The sequence below is a fragment of the Poeciliopsis prolifica genome, unplaced genomic scaffold (assembly GCF_027474105.1).
Source record: "Poeciliopsis prolifica strain line A6 unplaced genomic scaffold, Auburn_PproV2 SCAFFOLD003, whole genome shotgun sequence".
Lineage (NCBI taxonomy): Eukaryota > Metazoa > Chordata > Actinopteri > Cyprinodontiformes > Poeciliidae > Poeciliopsis > Poeciliopsis prolifica.
This window is the reverse complement of record NW_026562378.1, coordinates 960199-980526: the sequence shown is the minus strand read 5'-3', so window position 1 is coordinate 980526 and position 20328 is coordinate 960199. Positions and strand designations below refer to the sequence as shown.

Sequence of the window (20328 nt, the reverse complement as noted above, 5' to 3'; positions counted from 1 at the left end):
TCAGATGTGAAAAGTGTCATTTTTATTTATTTTGTAGATCAAACTGTTGCACTGATGTAGAGAGTTGTCCAAGAAGAACAAAACTTGTTTTTTTTAGATTTTATTTTTGTTGGTCAAACTGCTGTATTGAGTTTAAAACTATTTTATGAGCTGTTTTGTTTTGTTTTGTTTGTTTTACTTTGGTTTTAGAAAGAGGCAGAACCTGTTCAATTCCCAGTCAATTTATATCAATTCATTTTCACCAATAATCAAATGTCTTTTGACCAATAAAATATTCCAGACTCTGGTAGCCTGTGTGTTCTACCAGAGTGTTTAGCTTGCTAGTTGTCAGGCAAATGATGAAGTGAGTGTTCATTGTGCTTCATGGATGAATAACTTTAATCTGATTATTGGATTGTAAATAGTAACATGTTAGAATACTTGTTACTGAAACAAGGTACCAGATTAGAGTAAAGTGTTACTGATGTGTTGATGACATAATTGTTTATGACATTTCTGCTCAGGCTATTTACTGATCAGTCAGGTTTCTGATATACGTCCCCCCAATGACAGACTCCTTGATTATATCTCTTATAGCTCACTTTTGTAATAAGTTCAGTGTAATGAACTACCTCTCATGTTTCCTCAAATTTCCACCTAAATACATCAAAACCAACTACACATAATCAAATGAAGTCTTTAGTCAGTTTCACATTATTGAAAGAAAGATTGGAAGTCAATATTTTTGGCTCTTGGCCAAAACTGAAGTGATTGTTGCAGTATACAATTTTTGTTTTACCGTGTTTTAACCAGCAGGTGGCGAAAGACTCCACTGTTTTGGGGAGATCATCGATAGAGACGAGTGGTGCTAAAATGCTATAAGCGTTGATCATGTCTGACGTTTCTTTCTTACCCTACACAATATTAGTTCATAACAAAATAAAGTTTACAGCTCCGCTTTTTTGCGCTACTTTTGTAAAGTTGGGACATTTTATCTTTATCTTTATAAGGCTTGATATTCATATGGCTCTCCTAACAAGTAAGATTTAATATTTCTTTACATAACTGAGTTTATTTCCACAGTATTCTCGCTTGAACGTCAGTTGAGTAATGCGTTCCTACATGGGCGTGTGTGACGCTGTGACGTATCTCATAGTACCTTCGTTTTGTATCACACAATTTGGTCCGTGGGCGGGGTTGTTCCAGTTCCCTACAGTTCACTATGAACCGCACGGTGAACACGGTAACACATAAACAAGCGCACCCATAGGAGTTAGACAAGAAAATGCTGTAGACTGTTGGCGCGGCTGACAGACTACTACCTGCTTTCAGAGCAGCGACAGGACTCGAGGGCAGGTTCACTGTCCTTTTGTGTCTGGTGTTTTATCGCCCCTCATAGACTTTAGGGGCATTATTAGGACGCAGAAGTAACCGATGCAGGTAGTTGGCATTTAGTTTATTATTTTTGGAAAACCGTCTATTCGAGCTTGATTTAGGCAAGCAGACGGAAATAGCTGAAAAATGCCTCCCATCGAAAAAGACACCGGTAAAAATGAACTCAAAACTAAGATACAGACGCTTATTGACTCTAACCAAGTGGTGGTCTTCAGCAAAACCTACTGTCCATATTGTATCAAGGTAAGTAAATTTCGCTTAACCTAAATGAGTAGACCGGGTCGGAAACTTCGATATTTCACCCGCGAACCGCACGGGATGGGCTCGGCCTAATTGCTGGAGCTTTGTGTCGATGCTGCCGCTCGTTCTCTGTCTCTTTAAGACGCAGTCCAAACTTAATATAGGTTATCTGCCTGTTCACGTCTCTAAATGCAGTGGTTAATCTGAAACAGAGCAAACCTCGTATTCGCAGGTTGTCTATAAATGTGGCAAAACTTTTGCTTGCATACCTGACTACTTCTTTTTTCTTTTTTTTAATCTGAGGCTTAAGACAACCTGTTTTCACACAGGGTTTGTCAAGGAGTGGAAGTTAACTATGACATGTTTTTGTAGCGACGTACCATAACGCATATGTCACCATTAGATGCGTATTCTATTAAAAAAAAACCCACACATTTCTTTTAGCATTTTGTCATTAATTAATAGTAATCTAAATAAAGAAGAAACTCCTCAAAAAGAAGACTTTCCTGTAATTCTCTTTTTTTTGGGGGGGGGGATGTAGTAAGTTGTTTTTTACTTCCCGACAGTTCATGAACCATGATCAATATTTTTATTTAATGAAGATTCAGGGCTAACATTATTATTCTGATTGATTATACTCAAATAATATTTTGGCTACCTAGTCAAACCTAACAAAATAAGTTTTTACACTGGAGCTAAAAATCTCAATGTATATAATATAAGGATATAACACACAGAAGTCCATAAGTGTGAAGCAAAAAGAAACAAACATGATTATCAAATGTTTTTATAAGTAAGACGTAGAGGACATTCTAACACTAAATATGCTAAAGTGATTAGTTGAATAAATTGCTATAAACTGATTTTATTTATTTATTTATATATTTTTTTAAACACTTTGCAGCAGATTTAGTAATTGATAAATGGTTAACCGGAGTATACAGGCTGAAAAAAGGCAATTTGCTGAGAGAACACACATAAAGCTGTAACTAAGCCAAAACTATACAAGCGTCTCTACATTTTACATTTAAAAATGATAATAAAACACTTGATTAAAAAAAAATCCTCAATTGGCAAAGTTGTAGCTTCACTTTACATGTTAGAAGTATACTTTTTTTTTTTAGCTGCAGATTCATTCTTTACTACATTTCAAGCAAAAACATTTTTTTCTTATATAGAAATGGATTTAATTTGATATTCTAAAAATGCATTTTCTAGTATTGTATGAAAAAGGATTGGATGAAAAATCAGCAGACTGACTTTTTAAAATCAGGTTGTCAGAGTAATGTTTAGTTTCAGCGATGTTCCTGACCTCTCTCACAGCTTACCAGTCTCATTCATTTACACACACGTGGGCTTCTTTCCCAAACTCCTCAGGTTTGTATTTGATTAAAAAATATAAATTTTCTGTCACTCCACAGTAAATATAATACTTTATGTTGTTCCATCACAAAAAAATTCCAGTCCTTTTGCAAAGCAGTGGATACTCTCACAGCTTTATGGGTGGAGTGTGTTGCTGTGTGTCAAATGTTGTGCGGTGACCGTCTGCTGACAAAAACGGTATTTTAGCCCACAAAATGCTGATGTATGTTTGGATTAGACCAATTGTCTGCAACGTTTCTGATCCACAGAGATGCTTTTGCAGTCCTGTGGAATAGAGCTGCAATCCTGATGGGGGGGAGACAACTTATTTTATTATTTCTGTTTTTTGTTCGGTGACCTAAAGTGCTTTGAAAGGTTCCGTCAGATAATATCAATTATTTGATCATTTGGTACTGTAACAGGCTTACATGTTGGTTCTGTTTGGTACCGGTGGTAGTTTTTCTGTTTCCATTAGAAACCACTCCAATGGAAACGGATCCCTTTTGAATATTTTTATCACTCATAAAATGTTTGTTTCAAAGTGTAAACCTGTTTGTGTGCAGGTGAAGGACTTGTTCAAGGAACTGAAAGTCGAGGTCAACGTGACAGAGCTGGACCTCATAGGTGAGACTCAACATTGTTTGTCCTCACTTCAAGCCAGTTCAAACCTGATGCTGACCTTTGAACTGGAGAAGGGCCAAAATTAATATCAGTATCAGTCTAGATATTGAATAAAATGTTGTATTTGTTCTAGTATGAATCAGAGTAAACACTCCAGCATCAGATCTGGATGATGTGCGTTGTAGGACAAAAAACATCAGCTTCACTACAGTTTCTTCTTTTTAAACACAGACAGGGAGCAGTAAATACCTACTAAATCTACCAGAACCAACTCATTTTTAGAGCGGGAGCCTAGATGGATGGCAGTTTTGTACAGCCACTCACTGAGCTGTGATTGGCTGTTTTAAATTTGAGTGAAAGTGTGAGCCGATCAGTTGCAGCCGGTGCTGCAACATGGCCACTGTTACATGGACAGTGAAATGTCACATGTCAAACAAGTTCATCATGATCTATAATGACTGCATGCTAAGTTTTGTTTGGCTGAACATTGTTTTAACCTTCCTGATTATGCTGACAGTAGAGAGTTGGTTAATGGAGCTGCTTCTACTAACTAGATTACTCTGCTGGAAATGACCATTCAGCCATGACAGCATGACTGATGTTCACATCCTTTCCTAGAACTCTGTCAGCTCTGAACTCCAACTGGCTTCCAGATGAAGAAACTGTTTTTCTTAATAAATGTTAGCATTAGCGGTCAGTTTGAGAGCACTCGTGTGATATGTTCAAGCTGGCAGACGAGAAATTCTGGTCCTATACTTTGTTCATCCAAGGCTGGAGCTGGAGATGAAGCAACTACTGACAACTTGATAAACTTCCTCCACCCGGGCCGGTTGTTGCACCCAGAATTATTTCTTAACTCCCACATCTGTGTTGACATTTTGGCTATCGACGCAGGCTTGCCACAACAAGACAGCAATCAATTAAATGCGCGATAAATTGAAACAAATTCAACAATTTCCATGTGCATGATTTATGATTTTTCTCTTTGTCTTCCAAAAAGTGGATAAAAGTCTTCATTCTGGTGTTTTGGTCTCAACGAGACTTTGCTTTGAAGGACAGTTGTGTTTACAGAGACTTTATGATTCATTTTAATGGTTGTTTTATTTATTTTAGAAATGTAAAACTTCCATTTCCAATGTTAGATGTTGATTAGAATTTAAAGTTTGTTGATCTTTGAAGATGTGTCACTATGCCATTAGAGTTATATTACTAGAAAATGGTCTCAACACAATATTATCTGTCTGTGCAATTTCTGGGACAATTTGTCATCCAGCAAAATTATCTAGACCTCCATCTATATTCCTTTTCTTATTTTGAAGGAAGTAAAGAATGTTTAGAAGTTCTGGTTCCTCCTCATTTTCTTTGTTTTTCAGTAACTTTATGTCAAACAAGAAAAGTGCTAGAACAAACTTAAGACTGTCACTAGGTCGAGAAGAGCTTGTTGTTCTGCTGCTTTAAGTGTTTTGCATTTCATTAGCACATAATCCCAACAAACCTGCCGTCTGCCCCACACTCTCACCATGACCTTTTTGTCCAGAGAATGGATCCAACTACCAGGAGATGTTACTGGAGATGACTGGACAGAGGACAGTTCCTCAGGTTTTCATCAACAAGACGCATGTTGGTGGTTGTGACAAAACCATGCAGGTGAGGGTCAAATGACTTCTTATGGGTGTTTGAACAAGCCTGACGATGTCAGAAAAAGGCTTCAGATCAGTCAGAGACCAACTTCAGTCAACTGTCTGAATTCATGGTTTACTTTCTAAAATAACTGATTGGACGTCAGATCAGGAGCCAAATCGTTGATTCATTTCCAAATAAATCAGAGGGCATACCTGAAACTAGGGCTGGAAGACATGACTAAAAAAACTTATCATGATGAAAGTATTTCATACCAGTCAATATTGATGATTTTCAATAATTATCGATTAGTTGTTTGATTTAAATATTTGAAATACTGACAAAGCGGTGATTTGATTTGTCCCATTCGTCCATTTTTCACTCACTGTGTTTTTAAAATTTTAAGCAGTTGTGAGATACAGTTTACAAAATCTCTTGCTGTTGCGCAAGTTACTCAACAGGTTGTTGCTAGATAACCAAAGAGTGAGTAAAGTGATACCACAAACTTTGTTTAGTTTGCTGTGTGAGGTTGACTGGGTAAAATATTTCTTTTGCCAACATCTCCCAGAATGCTGTGTGGTTCTGGATTGGAGTTTAGTGAATATTCTATCAGATATATAATCTGTTGATTTTGGTTGCGTGTCTAACAAATATATATTGCTGTTGATTGGTTAATAAGCAAACTTTTGAAATGTTGTAAAGGAGAGGTTGGTTTGGCGCAACTCAACCAGGTTACACAGTGTGATTCATCAGAAGTTAATGTTACACATACATCTACTTCCTGTTACACATACATCTACTTCCTGTAATAAGCAGGAAGTAGAAGACGCAAACTAGCATGGTCCACTGGACTTTGAAACTAGAGTTTCATGCCTCTGGTAAAGCACAGAGCATTTGCTATGCCAACGCCAGAACTTCTGAGGCAAATGTTTTTCCCCGTTAGCTCTTTAGCTCTTTTCTGGAAATCAAGCTGGTTATTTTGAATTTTGCTGTTTCCTCAACCTTTTTGCATCACATTCTTCAAAATGCACATAAAAAAAGCCTTCTGACAGAAACAGAGCTACAGGTCAGTTCAATTTAAAACCAAACTGCCGAACATATTCCACTCCTTATAGACTGAGTAAACCGAGATAGTCTCTGTTGAAATACTCTGAAGTTGTGTACAGTCCTCAAACTTCCTTCTAATTGATTTGATTTGCTTGTATCTACTACAGCAAAACAAAGTGCACCTAAAATTGGAAATTGAAGAGAACAAGGACAAACTACAAATTATCTTTGTTTCTCAGTTTCATTGTGTGAAATCTGACTTTTTTTCAATTTGGAAACTCAGTGGGATATTCACAAATGGTTGACTGTTGTAGTTGTTCCATCCCAATGTAGTGTGATCCTCTGATTTTCATTTGACCAGTGCATTGTGGGAACTTTGTGTTCATATTTGCATCAGGCTCACAAAGACGGCAGCCTACAGCAGCTCCTCAGCGGGGAAAAGGAAGAGTACGATTACGACCTCATTGTCATCGGAGGTGGATCAGGAGGCCTGGCCTGCTCCAAGGTGATCTAGTAGATTCTGCTGTTCTGCTCTGGTTGCTAGGCTACTGTTCCAGCAATAAAATGCCAGCAATCTCCTGAGCCATGCAACTTCTAGTGCACCGTAAAATTTGATTTAGAAGAAATGTACAACTCAATGACAGTAATGTTGGGTCTTCTGCTAACAGGAAGCGGCCAGGTTGGGGAAGAAGGTGATGGTGTTGGACTACGTTGTTCCCACACCAACAGGAACTACGTGGGGTGAGATGCTTTGACATAAATCCAACTAATGAATTCTCTCATGGATAGCCATTGTTAATCTGAACCCTGTTGTCTTCTTCAGGTCTGGGTGGAACCTGCGTGAACGTTGGCTGCATCCCCAAGAAGCTGATGCACCAGACGGCCCTGCTGGCTACGGCCATCCAGGACGCACGGAAGTTTGGTTGGGAGTTTGACGAGTCAGGTGAGGCTGCTGATCGCTGAGATCCCAACACCCCAACCTGTCTCTGAAAGAGGAACCTGGCTTTTACGGCATCGGTCTGTTTGCAGTGAAACACAACTGGGACACAATGAAGACTGCAGTCAACAACTACATTGGCTCTCTGAACTGGGGCTACAGGGTGGCGCTGAGGGACAAGAAAGTGGAATACATCAACGCCTATGCAGAGTTCATCGAACCTCACAAAATCAAGGTGAATGGTGGCTAGTTGCATAGTCATGCATCATGGCCATTTTTTATTTTAGGCCACAACAATCATAAAAAATAAACATTGCAATATCCTGGAGGGAGTGATTATGGGAGTTACGTGATAAACTAAGTAGTCAGTAACGGAGGAGGAAAATAATACATGCACTAATGGAACCTTAGGAACCGCCTGCACAGATATTCAGCCCAGTTTACTCTGGTACCCTTAAATAGAGTCCACTACTTTGAATGTGAGTTAACCGAAGTCATAATGAAGACCAAGGAACACAACAGACATGACAAACACACACACAGAAAACAATGTTTTACATCTGGCATGTGATCAGAGCTCTGTGGTGTAAACATTTTAAATAATTTTCTTTGTTCTGTCAGGCAACAAACAAACGAGGGAAGGAGACGTTTTACACAGCAGCCAGGTTTGTGTTGGCCACAGGGGAAAGGCCGCGTTACCTGGGAGTCCCTGGAGACAAGGAGTACTGCATCACCAGGTGAGCACACACACACACACACCCACACACACACACACACACACACTCTGTTTGGGACGGAGGGGGGCTGCTGAAGCTGTGCTCTGCCCTGTGAGTCCTGTAAATACTATCCCTTTATTATTATTAAAGGTGAACTCGGGGTCTATCTGGTTCAGTTATAGTTCTGGAGCCTATGCTGTCTCTTGATGCTGCCTGCCTGTTTTTCTTTTCCCAGTTTGAAATGGTTTAGACAACTCCAGACATTGTGGTTTTGGTTTTTTGTTTTTGCTTTTTTTAAGTAAGATCTTATGCTGCTTATTCCAAAAAGGATTTGTTTGTTGAATTTCTAAATGTTTTTCCAAGCCAGTTAAAACCCATTGGCTCAGCTGCAGTTTTTTGCTGTTTTAATAATTCAGGTCAGTGGACTGACGTCCTGCTGCTTTATTAGCTCAACATATAAATCCCATTTTTGGAGTGAAGTTTTTAAAAATTGTTTGGGCTTCTAAAATCTCTAGCTCATGAAACTTGTATAAAATGGTTTGCATATTTCTAGTCATGGTTTGCTTTATTATTGCTGGTGGATTAATAAAATAAAAAAAACAAACTAAAATCAGTTAGTCGATATTAGTTATGCCTTACCAGTCCAATAAATGAAACTGAGCAGGTTGGTCATGCTGTATTTGTTTGGTCATTTGATACTGATACAGCAAAGGATTATAGAGAGTTTAACTGAAGGAGTTGTTTCATGCTTTCTTCCCCCAAAGTTTAGTGAAAAGTATTCATGTCTGTTCTTGGCCATAACAGAAATATTAATATTTGATATTAAATTACTGTATCTGTGCATCCTTATGTGTTATTTAAGGCAACAGACATTCATAAACTTTCACAAAAGGTTTTAGCTGAATGTATTTAGTTAATTGTGTAGATACTTTGGTCTTCTAATATTGCCAGTTGCTACTAAATATAAATTTTGTTTGAAATGATTTGCTTAACTACAGCCTGCAAATCTGCAATTTAATAAACATCCAGAATGTACAGATAAAGTCACTGCTCTTTAAACAATCTTTATGATTCAAAATGGAATAACTGATATGTTTTCTGGTGAAGTGAGCCTCAACTTTGTAGTTTGTTAAATCCTCTTAGACTAAAAAGGAGATTCAGCATTTATTAAATTAAATGTTTTAAATTACTTAGTAAGTGCTGCTTGCCTATTTTTTTTAAGTGTTGGTGTTAAGATGGCTACTGGTGTTAACTTGGAGTTTCAGTTCAGCTTTGAACACTAAAATATTCCCAGAACTGGAAACTGCTCCATCATTTTCATTGGCACTTATAAAGTAAGTTTCTTAACATTAATTATGAAAGCCAGGTTTGTAAATCATAAAACTTATCATTCTGTAGAGTTCATTAAACATCCTACAAATGAAGAAAAAAAGTAATACAGGGTCTTCTAAAACTACTTCAAGCGAGAAGTAACCTAGTGATGCACCGATCCACTTTATTTCAATTTCTGTTCTGATACCAATATTAGTTGAGGTTTAATAGTTGAGGTTTTATATTGGCCAATACAGAGAAACATATCTCAAAGCACAAATTGTCATTGATTCAATATCTGGACTGATATAGATATTACAGAGACAATACAGAATTAACAGACTGCTAATTCCAGTCTGTTTAGTGGAATTTAATGATTTCCTGAGTTGTGATTTGTGTTGTTTTTGCTCCATTCATCAGTGACGACTTGTTCTCGCTGCCCTACTGCCCGGGAAAGACGTTGGTGATCGGAGCGTCGTATGTGGCTCTGGAGTGTGGTGGCTTCCTGGCCGGTCTGGGCCTCGATGTCACCGTCATGGTGCGCTCCATCCTGCTGAGGGGCTTCGACCAGGACATGGCCAACCGCGCCGGAGAGCACATGGAGACGCACGGCGTCAAATTCATCCGCAAATTTGTTCCGACGAAGGTGTGTGTTTGTCACGTGTTGTTGTTCTTCTTGCCATCGCCCATAAAAACGTGTCACTTTTTTTTTTTTTTCCAAGCTGTAAATAAACATTTGTCTCTGTGTGTCAGATTGAGCAGCTGGAGGAAGGCAGCCCCGGCAGGCTGAAGGTGACGGCCAAGTCCACAGAGACGGACGAGACGGTGGAGGGCGAGTACAACACGGTGTGTAGATCTCTGATCAGCTGATCAAACATTCTTCACCTTATTTCTTTGGAATCTGAACCACTTCCTCCTACATCTTTTTTTTTCTCCCCTTTGAGGTTTAATGAAATCCAAAAATTTTTTTTCCTTTTGTTTAATTTGTCTTTACATTCATTTTGTGACCAAACATGTTAAAGTTTGACTAAAGTTATTATTGTGGGTCTAGTTTTAGCAGCAGGAAGTAATTTACTACCAGGTTTTTTTTGTTTGTTTTATTTTGTCTCCATTTAAATTCAGCCACTCCTATGCAAATAAGTTAGCAACCCCGCAGGACTTCCTGTAACTAACCGGGCCCTCTGTCTGTCCCTCAGGTGTTGATCGCAGTGGGTCGGAATGCGTGCACCGACAAGATTGGCCTGGACAAGGCGGGGGTCAAAGTGAACCCAAAGTAAGACTCCTTTGCTGCAGCGCCTCGCTCTGTGCTGTCCCTTTAAGACTGGATGTACAGTCACGGTGATTCAGCACTTCTGGCTCTGCTGGGGGAGCAGGAAGAGGCTGGGTTTAGGGTATTGTTATGGAGTTATAAAAGGTGACTGGCTGGTAAAATGAGAACGTCAGCATGTGGTTACCAACAGGAAGTGAACAGCTAAAGTTTTATGATCAAAACCTTCCTTTTCTTGTTTTGTTTTTGCTCAGCTTTTTTCTCATAACTTAATGCAGAAACAGATGTGAATGGTCTTTGACTGGTCCCCAGGATCTGTTTAGTGAATGACTTGGCAGCTGAGCCTGAAGCTGTTCTCGGTCATATGCTCTGATCTTATGATCATAGTAATATACAATCTGAGCTGCTGTGTGTATCAATGAGCCTGTGAAATATTAACACTGTCTTCATGAAATTTACTACAGTGTTCAGGCTGACCTTGGACCTAATTTCTTATCTTTGCTGTGTCATGGTATGCCATTCTCCAGTGAATAGTAAACCATGAGGATAGAAACTAAGTACTGGCTCATCAAAATGAAAGCATGTCTGATGCAAATGAGACATTTTGCTGGCAATGTTTTCAGATGGAAAGTTTTAGATTCAAAACACAGTAGTGATTTTTTTATTGCTTTATGTTTGCTTTCTTTTTATTTGAGTAAATATAAATATTACCACAAATGTCTATCAAATTGTACTTAAAACCAGACCTTGGAGCGTCCAAATCTGCATTTTATTGACTTATAAAACTAATCAAAACAAAATGCAGCAAAAGGTTTTTAAAGAAACCTTTTGGTGAAAGAAATAGTGACCAAAATTCTGTTGTTGCTAAGACTAGACGAGAAAAGTAAAAAGAAAAAAAAAGTGGCCCTCGAACAGTTTGAACTCAATGATTTTGGCCCATGCACCAAAATGTTTAGACATCTCTGCATCCAATATATCATCTATGTGTGTGTTTACTGTCACTGACCTGTGGGAAGGTCAATGACATTGATGAGATATAAAATATTGCGACAAAATTGCTCGGTTGGCAACTACAAGGTGTTGACCTTGCACATGAAGACGAGATCTGGTAGTGTTGCATTGATCAATGTGACTAAAGTTAAACTCTGTGAGTTTCTCTACATTTTGTTAGGACAGTAGTCCTTAAATTCTAGAAATGTTCTTCACATGATAGAAAGCTGATTTTGTAATAATTTGTGTGTCTGTGAAGGTTCAATAAAGAAGCTTCATCGATTTTATTATTCTAGTTTCAGTGTGTCTAATCTGAAGTACCTGATGAGAATTAACACCTCATTGATGATGAATGGTGACTTGAACTTGCCGTCTTCCTTTGTTGTATTTAGATAAGTTTTAATTTTGGCTTTTCTTCCTTCCATCCTTGTTAACCTGCCGAACTGTATTCCCAGAAATGGAAAGATTCCAGTGAACGATGAGGAACAGACCAACGTGCCCCACATCTACGCCATCGGAGACATTCTGGAGGGAAAGTGGGAGCTGACGCCCGTCGCCATCCAAGCTGGGAAGTTACTGGCGCGTCGTCTCTATGGGGGATCCACCGTCAAGGTACCGCCTGGTCTCTAATGCCAACTGGATGTTCTCTTGGACGGTCTCTAAGACGGTGTGGGGCCCTCTGATAAATGCGTGTGTCTGTGCGCAGTGTGACTACATCAACGTTCCCACCACGGTTTTCACCCCGCTGGAGTACGGCGCCTGCGGCCTGTCAGAGGAGAGAGCCACCGAGCTGTACGGCCAGGACAACATCGAGGTGAATAATTCATCAGATCTGATCGGGTTCAGCTGACTGAGATCCTGTCCACTTTGTCTCCTTGTCAAATAAGAGTTCAAATAATAATTATTTCCAGGCTTGTTTCCTTTAAGTAAGTCTGATTTAACCAGTTTGTCTCAAGATTGGTAGACCTGCACTCATTGTTGTAAGCAGAAAATGTAGCAACTATAGAAGAACTTTTTAATTTTTTATTTTTTTTTTAAAAGCATATGCATGTTTGCTACAACTATCACCTTGTCATGACAGTTTGAGACGGATAGTCTGTGAAAAGAAGGATCTTCTCCACCTCCTGCCTGAGCTGCTGTTGCCGTCTGAAGAAACACCAAAAACCACCAATCATAGGCAGGAAGAGCGTCTTTGTGCAGTCAATCAATTTAATATACTTGCTGATAAATGTGTTAATGGTGGAAAAACAAATTAACATGACAGGAAGACTGTTTACCTGCCATCAATGGTAGCCATGCTAACTAGCCCAGCATTCACAACAGGCTATGCTAGCTGCAGCGTAACAGAGCAGGAGGGGGATGAGCAGCACCACAAATGGGGGTGATTGACGGCATTAAGACCTGCCTCCTGGCTTTGACTGGTTGGTCATAGATGGGAGTGGGAGAATGCAAAAGATCTTTGCTTTTTTATTTATTTACTTTTTTAGATCATCTGTCTTTTACCATACTGTCACAACATAGTGACTAATTCAACAAACATGCAAAAAAAATTATATATATATATATATATATATATATATATATATATATATATATATATATATATATATATATATATATATATTAGTTATATTAGTTGCATACTGCAGCTTTAGGGCCAAATGTTGTATGTAATGTCTCCACATGCGTGTCTGACCTTGTTTTTGTGTAACAGGTGTACCACAGTCTGTTCTGGCCTCTGGAGTTCACTGTGCCGAACCGCGACAACAACCAATGCTACGCCAAGATCATCTGCAACAAACTGGACAGCGTACGGTTTCAGCAAATTTATCCTCCTCTCTTCACGGTTCTGTCCTCTCAGTTAATTGCTTTTATTGTCACCTTTCAGGACCGAGTTGTCGGGTTCCACTACCTGGGGCCAAACGCGGGGGAGGTGACGCAGGGCTTCGGTGCCGCCATGAAATGTGGAGCGACCAAGGAGCACTTTGACGCCACCATCGGCATCCACCCGACCTGCGCTGAGGTAGGAGCAGCACGGCAACCTTTTTTATTCTCTCTGATTAAAATGTCTCTGAGTCCTGAAGCATAAAAAATGGCTATTTCACTGGCTGTGCCAGCATCCTCATCTCCAATTGTCTTAAGATGTTGAATTATGGATCAGTTCTATTGTTGAGATGGATGGGGTGTATTAGCTTAATAATACAGCATTATGCATTCATTATGTTAATGTGTATCAGGGCTAATTGCTGCACATTAGGTTATTTTGTTTCCTTGCTGATTTTTTTTTTTGAAGGGAAGTTTTGCTTAGATATTTAGTAATCCATTTTATTTATGATTTAAGTTATAAATGGTTTTTCAGTTGCATTTATTTCTTTTGGTTTTAATTTTTGATATTGAAAATATTTTCTGGCTCCAGTGCTTGTATGTTTTTTTTATTTTCTTTTTTACAAAATGTACATGCATTGGTATTTTGAGAGGGCAAACTTGGATTTTGCCATTATCAATATTTCATTTGAAAACTGTCTAAAAAAAATCTTAATAGGCCATTACAATAATTACTTGAACAATAGATCGGTTAGGAATCATCCAGATTCCCCAGTGTTTGAGTCAAATGTTTAAAGTTGAGAGGAAATTGTAAAAATATAACTTGGTAATCACGTGGTGTTTAAAGATATTAACAATACCTAAACATCAGCTATGAAGTCTTAAAGGCTTCAATTAATAAATGTAATTAAAATAAATCTTAATTTTTGGGACATCTTTTGATTCTTTATCTGTGACTTTTCATGTTATTTGCTGACAAGTCAACAATAAAGTGTGAAGTTGTTGGTGTGTAGACCAGTAGAGACAGGAAGTGGTCAGAGGTCTGGTGAATTGAAAAACAAACAGAAAGAAAAAGAAAGACACATGACCTTATTCTCTCTATGTTTTGACATCCTGACCGTACTGACGCTGTATTTCAATCCGTTTCACCAGACAAATTATAATAACCAACATATTGGACCCCTGTTGGAGGTGGGGTCCCCCAAGTAAAGCCTGGTGGCCTGCCAGGCTTACAGTACACTGAGGGGAAACTGCTGGCCTGTTGGCTGCTACATTAAATATGAATTTATTTTGAGTCTTTTTACAAATCTTTACCTGGAGTGCCAATAATTCTGCCTGCTTCTCCAGGCCTTTTACCAAGTAACATTCCCGTAACGATTGCCTCTTCCTCCTGCAGGTCTTTACCACCTTGGAGGTGTCGAAGAGGTCTGGTGGAGACATCACCCAGTCTGGTTGCTGAGGTTAAACCCCGCCTGTTTAGCAGGGTGCTCTCATATTGGACTCTATCCTGTCCTGCTGGTTCCCAGCCAGAGGTCACAGGGTCAAAGGTGCTTGTTTAGACATCATACAAAGCACTAAGGGTCTGATGTGAAGGTAGCCTGCTGATCGGCGGGGTCATTCTTCTGGCCTCCATCAGTCTGTCTGCTTCTCAGAGGAGCTCCAGCTCACACACCTATGGGAACGTACATGTGTGTTTGGAGTGTTTATGACGTCCTGGCCCGTAACCTGGCATACTCAGGTGGGCGAGGATCGATGTCCTTCTGCAGAGGAACCAGACGGTGGTGCCAATCCTTCGTCCAAACCCCTCCCAACTGTTCTCTGCTTCTTGCAAGCAGAGGGTCCACAGACTGAAAACTGCTTCACCCGTGGCTTTAGTGTGTGTGTGAACATCACTATCATGATTCCACGTTTTCCCTTCAATTCAGCATCAGTCTGAAATGTATGCTTGTTCAACATGACCGTTTTAAGTTTAGGAAGCTCTAAAGAGAACATAATCTCTTCTGAGATCTGCTTTTACTATTTTCAGTCTGAACAGCTGTGTTGGCCTGAGTTCTATTGACACTTAATTTATCTTGTGTGTTCTGCCTCTGTATCGTGTATATAAAGGTACATTCAGTCTTCAGTCATTTGGGACATTAATCATCTGTATAAATGACAAGTTTGTTAGTGTCAAACTCCTCTACACCACTGTTTTTCCTCTACACTTAATAAAAGATTTATTCCCATTTAACATATAGTAACATGTTTTTCCGAGTCGTCTTTGAACACACCTTGAGGGAGTTTGCTACTAATGCAGGCGTGAGCCCACTGTTATGTTTTGAAAAATACAAATAATGCTTACTTATTGGAGGACAGTCCATCGTATTTAACATTTTTCTATAAGTGAACATGTTTTAAAGTCTCTATTTAATGTTATATAATTAATAGTATGGTCACAACATCTGAGTTATATTTCCATAATAATCTTAACATTGATCAAATATTAGTGTGGTTTTGACAGTCTCTCTTTCCATTTGTTTATTTCACTCGCGTTAAAACTCAACGGCGCATAACGTTCACAATATGCGGTGGTCACAGAATGTGGTTTAACACCAGGGTGTCGCTCCTGTGGCTCAACGGGAAACGAGCTTCTGAACTGCAGTTTGTGTCAGAAAAACCTTTCAGCGTTTTCCAAACAAACCGTGTAAGTTCAGTAATGCTGTTCCATTCACATGTTAGCTAAATTATGCTAAGCTTGTTAGCAAGATTGCTAATGTTGACGTCACTGGTAGGCGTAGCCTGCGGCGCAGTGGTTGATGGGATATGAGCGCCATCTTGAAGGGCAACAAATAATATCCATCGAAAAAAAACTTTCTCTCAGATTTAAGAAGGTTGGAATGATTTAACGATGGTTCGGACCTGTTGTGTTGTTGGCTGTAACGTCCGGTCACACGACCGGAGTGGTAAGAAGATAGAAAACGGACTTTCGTTTCATTGTTTTCCTGCCTGGAAACAACGTGAGGGAGAACATGTAGCTGAGCTAACTAAAAGAAGACGACTGGCCTGGATATCAGCAGTAAAACGTCCTGATATAAACTTCTCCAAGATTCCGAGATATATGCAAGTTTGTTCCAAACATTTCCATTCTGGTGAGTGTCTAAATTCGCTCTGTTGGTTTTCTGTCATACATTTTTGTTCGGGTTTACTCACGGTTAGTTCGTGTGTTGTATTCAGCGTGTTTTTCTCAGTGGTTTTGTGAATACCGCACCGCTGTGTGGTGCATTTAATGGCTGTTTTTAAAGTACAGTATCAGTAAAATTAACGTTACATGAAACAAAGTGCTTAAGTGGCTTTAGTATTGCCAGTTTTACAGTAGTAACACTGATCTGTGTTCTCATATGTCCTCTTCAAGGCAAACCTGCATATGAAATGGATGAGCAGAATCCAGACTGGGTTCCAACTCTGTTGATGGATATGTCGACATCAGACCGACGTTGTGGTCGATTAAAGAGGCGCTGCAGCGGTGCAGCTGAAGACAAGGCAGCGATGGACATGTCGCATCGACAAGTGGAAAATCAGGTTCCAGTGACTCCATCAGAAACCCCAGAAGAGCCAAATAATCAACACGCAGCGGTACAAACTGTAAAAGAGGAGTCAGCTGGAGAGGAGCTGTGTGAGGCTGCAGGTCAGGAAGATGAATATGAACCAGCAGCAAAAAGGCAACAAATCAAATGTGAGCTGTGTGAAGAGAGGATGGCAGAAGTAAACCGTCTGTTACAGGAGAACAGGGAGCTCAGGTCTGAGCTCAACAAAAAACATCCTGCCGAAAATTTTTTTACGGACGACACAAAAAAGGTCACATATTACACAGGACTTCCTTGCTTAGCCGTTTTGTTGTCGTTGTTTAACACCATTATGCCTTTTCTGCCAGCATCACAAACTCTTTCACAATTTCAAATGGTTGTGCTGACACTGATGCGTCTTAGACTTGATCTGCCTGTTCAGCATCTTTGCCATCTATTCAATGTGTCACACAAAACTCTGTCTGATATCTTTGCTGACACCCTAGATGTGCTGTACACACACTTTAAGCCGGTAGTGAGCTGGCCCGAGAGGCACTGCTTACAAGCCGCCATGCCGCCTCAGTTTTTGAAATCATTTGGAAAGCGTGTGGCGATTATTGTTGACTGTTTCGAAATAGGCACAGAAAAGCCGTCAAATTTGAAAGCATGCGCACAGTCCTTCTCTCAGCACAAAGGCAGACACACAATGAAATACCTCGTTGGTATCACGCCGCATGGTTCCGTTTCTTTTATTTCTAATGGATGGGGCGGGCGTGCATCAGACAAGTACGTAGCAGAAAACTGTGGCATTCTTTCCAATTTATTACCTGGCGATATTGTGTTAGCTGGCAGAGGCTTTGATATTAAAGACAGCGCGGGAATGATGTGCGCCGAGGTCAAAATGCCGTCGTTCACTAAAGGGAGAGGTCTGCTCGATGTTAAAGATGTCGAAGACACACAAGCTGTAGCTCACCTCAGGATCCAGGTGAAAAGAGTGATCGGTTGCATGAGAAACAAATACCAGATGTTACACAGAACTGTGCCAATAAGTTTGCTGCTCACATGTGAGGGAGAAGAGACGACACTTCTTGATAAGATTGTGTATGTGTGCTACAGTTTGGAGAACACGGTTGCTAAAGAAACCTTCACATGTTAATATGTAAAACATAGACTGGGAAAAAATAAGTTTGCTGCACTCATTGTTTTGAAATATTTGTAGCAGCTGGCAGTACTGTTTAATGCAAAAATGTACATTGTGAAAATATGCATTTGCACAAATTGTTTTTTGTTGAAATATTTGTATAGTTGAATACTAACATGGAGTTGACTGATTTCTGTTATTTAATAAAGATTCATGTGAACATTCTTGAGACGTTTAATATTTCAGGTAACAAGTAGACATGCAATGAAATAGATCCCATTTTTAAAAGAGTCCTTTGTGGATAAAGTAAACCGTTATATAATCAGACATTTCACTTGAGTAAAATGAAATGGAGTACATGTTTCAGTAAACATTTGATGTGATTAAATATTTCAAAGTAAATATTAAAGGTGACAGGAAAACATGATAAAAGAAAATCTCAAATGTACATTTAATGTAAATAAATAAATACATCAAATGTATGTACACATTTAAATCAAATGTAATGTTACTTATTCAGGTTAATGACATAAATACTGCTGCATCTGGAAGTCGAGTTTTTTTTTATGTTCATGTTAAATACATCAGGTCAGAAGTTAACAGGTAATGAAGCAGGTCCTATTTTTAAGTGAACATTTTATGTAACTCAACATTTCAGCTAACGAAAATTATTTTGTAGACGGCTTGCTAAACTACCGTAAGTGCAAACATAAGTCTAAGCACTATTTACATGCCGTTGGATTATTCTGTGTCCCTTGAAGCTGGAGTACAGTCCAGAGTTCTGATAAATATCTACCTACAAACTCTGGAAGATAAATATTTTGAGTTTTGCACTTTTTGTAGTCGTGGTTCTCAAGATTCCTGATGTGAAAAGACACAGACGAGTCGGCAGCCATGTCTTTCTGGTTTGTACAACCAGGTCACTGTTTGATGTTCCAGAAAAATCTCAGTTTGGACCTGTTTATAGAGATGATGTTTCTTCAGGTGAAGTTTGTTACCAGTCAGCAGGATGGAAGAGTTTTTGTCATTCAGAAATTACATATTTAAATTTATGATTTTAAATGTATGATTTTAATCATTCCTGACTATCTGCTACTCTGCCAATGTTTAACAGCTTCTTTGCTCGAGACTACCAGACGTTAGATTTGTTTTATGCACATGTTAATGATTCATACATCTCCAAACAAAGATCGCTTCTGGGGAAAAAACACAGATCACAGTCTCATTTTCCTCTGCTCAAGAATGTAAACCCCTTACCTGTAATACAACAGAAGATGGGCACAGGAAGCTGAGTGTCGTTTTGAGGCCACTGACTGGGATGCACTGTGCCAGCAACATGGAAAAGACATCAATGAAATGACTGTGTGACCAGCTGTACAATCAACACTGTCTATATCAAAACAGTGATTTGCTTCGAATCAGCTGACAGAACTAATAAACAAACAAACAAACAAACAAAAAAAAAAACAATCAGGGAAAGAGAAAACAGAAGCAACTTAAAATCAAGATTACAGACATTAAGGAGATAGAGCAGAAAGATGCTAGAGGGCAAGCTTCAACAGAGGTCTTTATCATCAAATCACTGATTAAAAAAAATATATATATATCTATGGAAAAAATCAGTGTTGAAACAATTAAATAGCCAAATACTTTGATGTCTTCCAGTCTGGTTTCTGGTCTCACCCAGTTCTAAAGTCCCTGCACTGACTTCCTGTGGTCAGAGAATAAACTAAAAATACTGCTGCTAGTTAATAAATCACTGAACAGCTTAGCATCACAATACATGAAAGATCTTCTGTTGTCATAGCAACCTTCCAGAACCAAACAGGGAGAAGCAACATTCAGCTTCAATGTATCATAAATCTGGAACAAACTTCCAGAAAACTGAAAAACAGCTGGAACACTGATTGCCTTAGGTAGATTAAAACCAGGCTGTTTAGAGTTGCTGTTGAAACACAATCCATTAAGAATGTAATGATGGCACTTGATTAAATGTAAGGTTTTGATTGCTCCTCTCCTTAGGCTGTCACCTTATCGTGGTGGAGGGGTTTGAGTGTCCCAATGATCCTAGGAGCTGTACGGTGTGGTTTTCGTCCTGTATCTCGGGATCTTGTTCACGAATGAGGGAAGAAGGGAGCGGGAGATCGACAGGCGGATTGGCGCAGTGTCTGCCGTGAAGCCGGCGCTGTACCGGCCCGTCATGGTGAAGAGCTAAGTAGTAGATTTACGTTCCCACCCTCATCTATGGTCATGAGCTTTGGGTCATGACTGAAAGAACAAGCGGCCGAAATGGGTTTTTGCCGTAGGGTGGCTGGTCTCTCCTTTAGAGATAGGGT

General features: G+C 39.3%; 2 protein-coding genes across 2 annotated transcripts; both read left to right on the top strand.

Annotated features, from left to right (window-relative positions):
- The first annotated feature begins 1272 nt into the window (after positions 1-1272).
- Positions 1273-15545, top strand: txnrd3 (thioredoxin reductase 3). The gene is made up of 16 exons (XM_055021618.1): positions 1273-1617; positions 3540-3600; positions 5135-5244; positions 6662-6769; positions 6933-7005; positions 7088-7207; positions 7294-7436; positions 7823-7938; positions 9649-9874; positions 9982-10074; positions 10425-10501; positions 11941-12097; positions 12192-12299; positions 13200-13295; positions 13374-13508; positions 14706-15545. The coding sequence occupies exons 1-16, from the start codon at positions 1501-1503 to the stop codon at positions 14766-14768; spliced, it is 1803 nt and encodes a 600-aa protein (XP_054877593.1). The 5' UTR covers positions 1273-1500; the 3' UTR covers positions 14769-15545.
- A 241-nt stretch (positions 15546-15786) lies between these two features.
- On the top strand, positions 15787-18216 carry LOC129352578 (uncharacterized). Its single transcript, XM_055021639.1, has 2 exons — positions 15787-16437; positions 16701-18216. Exons 1-2 carry the CDS (start codon positions 16197-16199, stop codon positions 18005-18007), a joined length of 1548 nt encoding a protein of 515 aa, XP_054877614.1. The 5' UTR covers positions 15787-16196; the 3' UTR covers positions 18008-18216.
- Positions 18217-20328: the final 2112 nt, after the last annotated feature.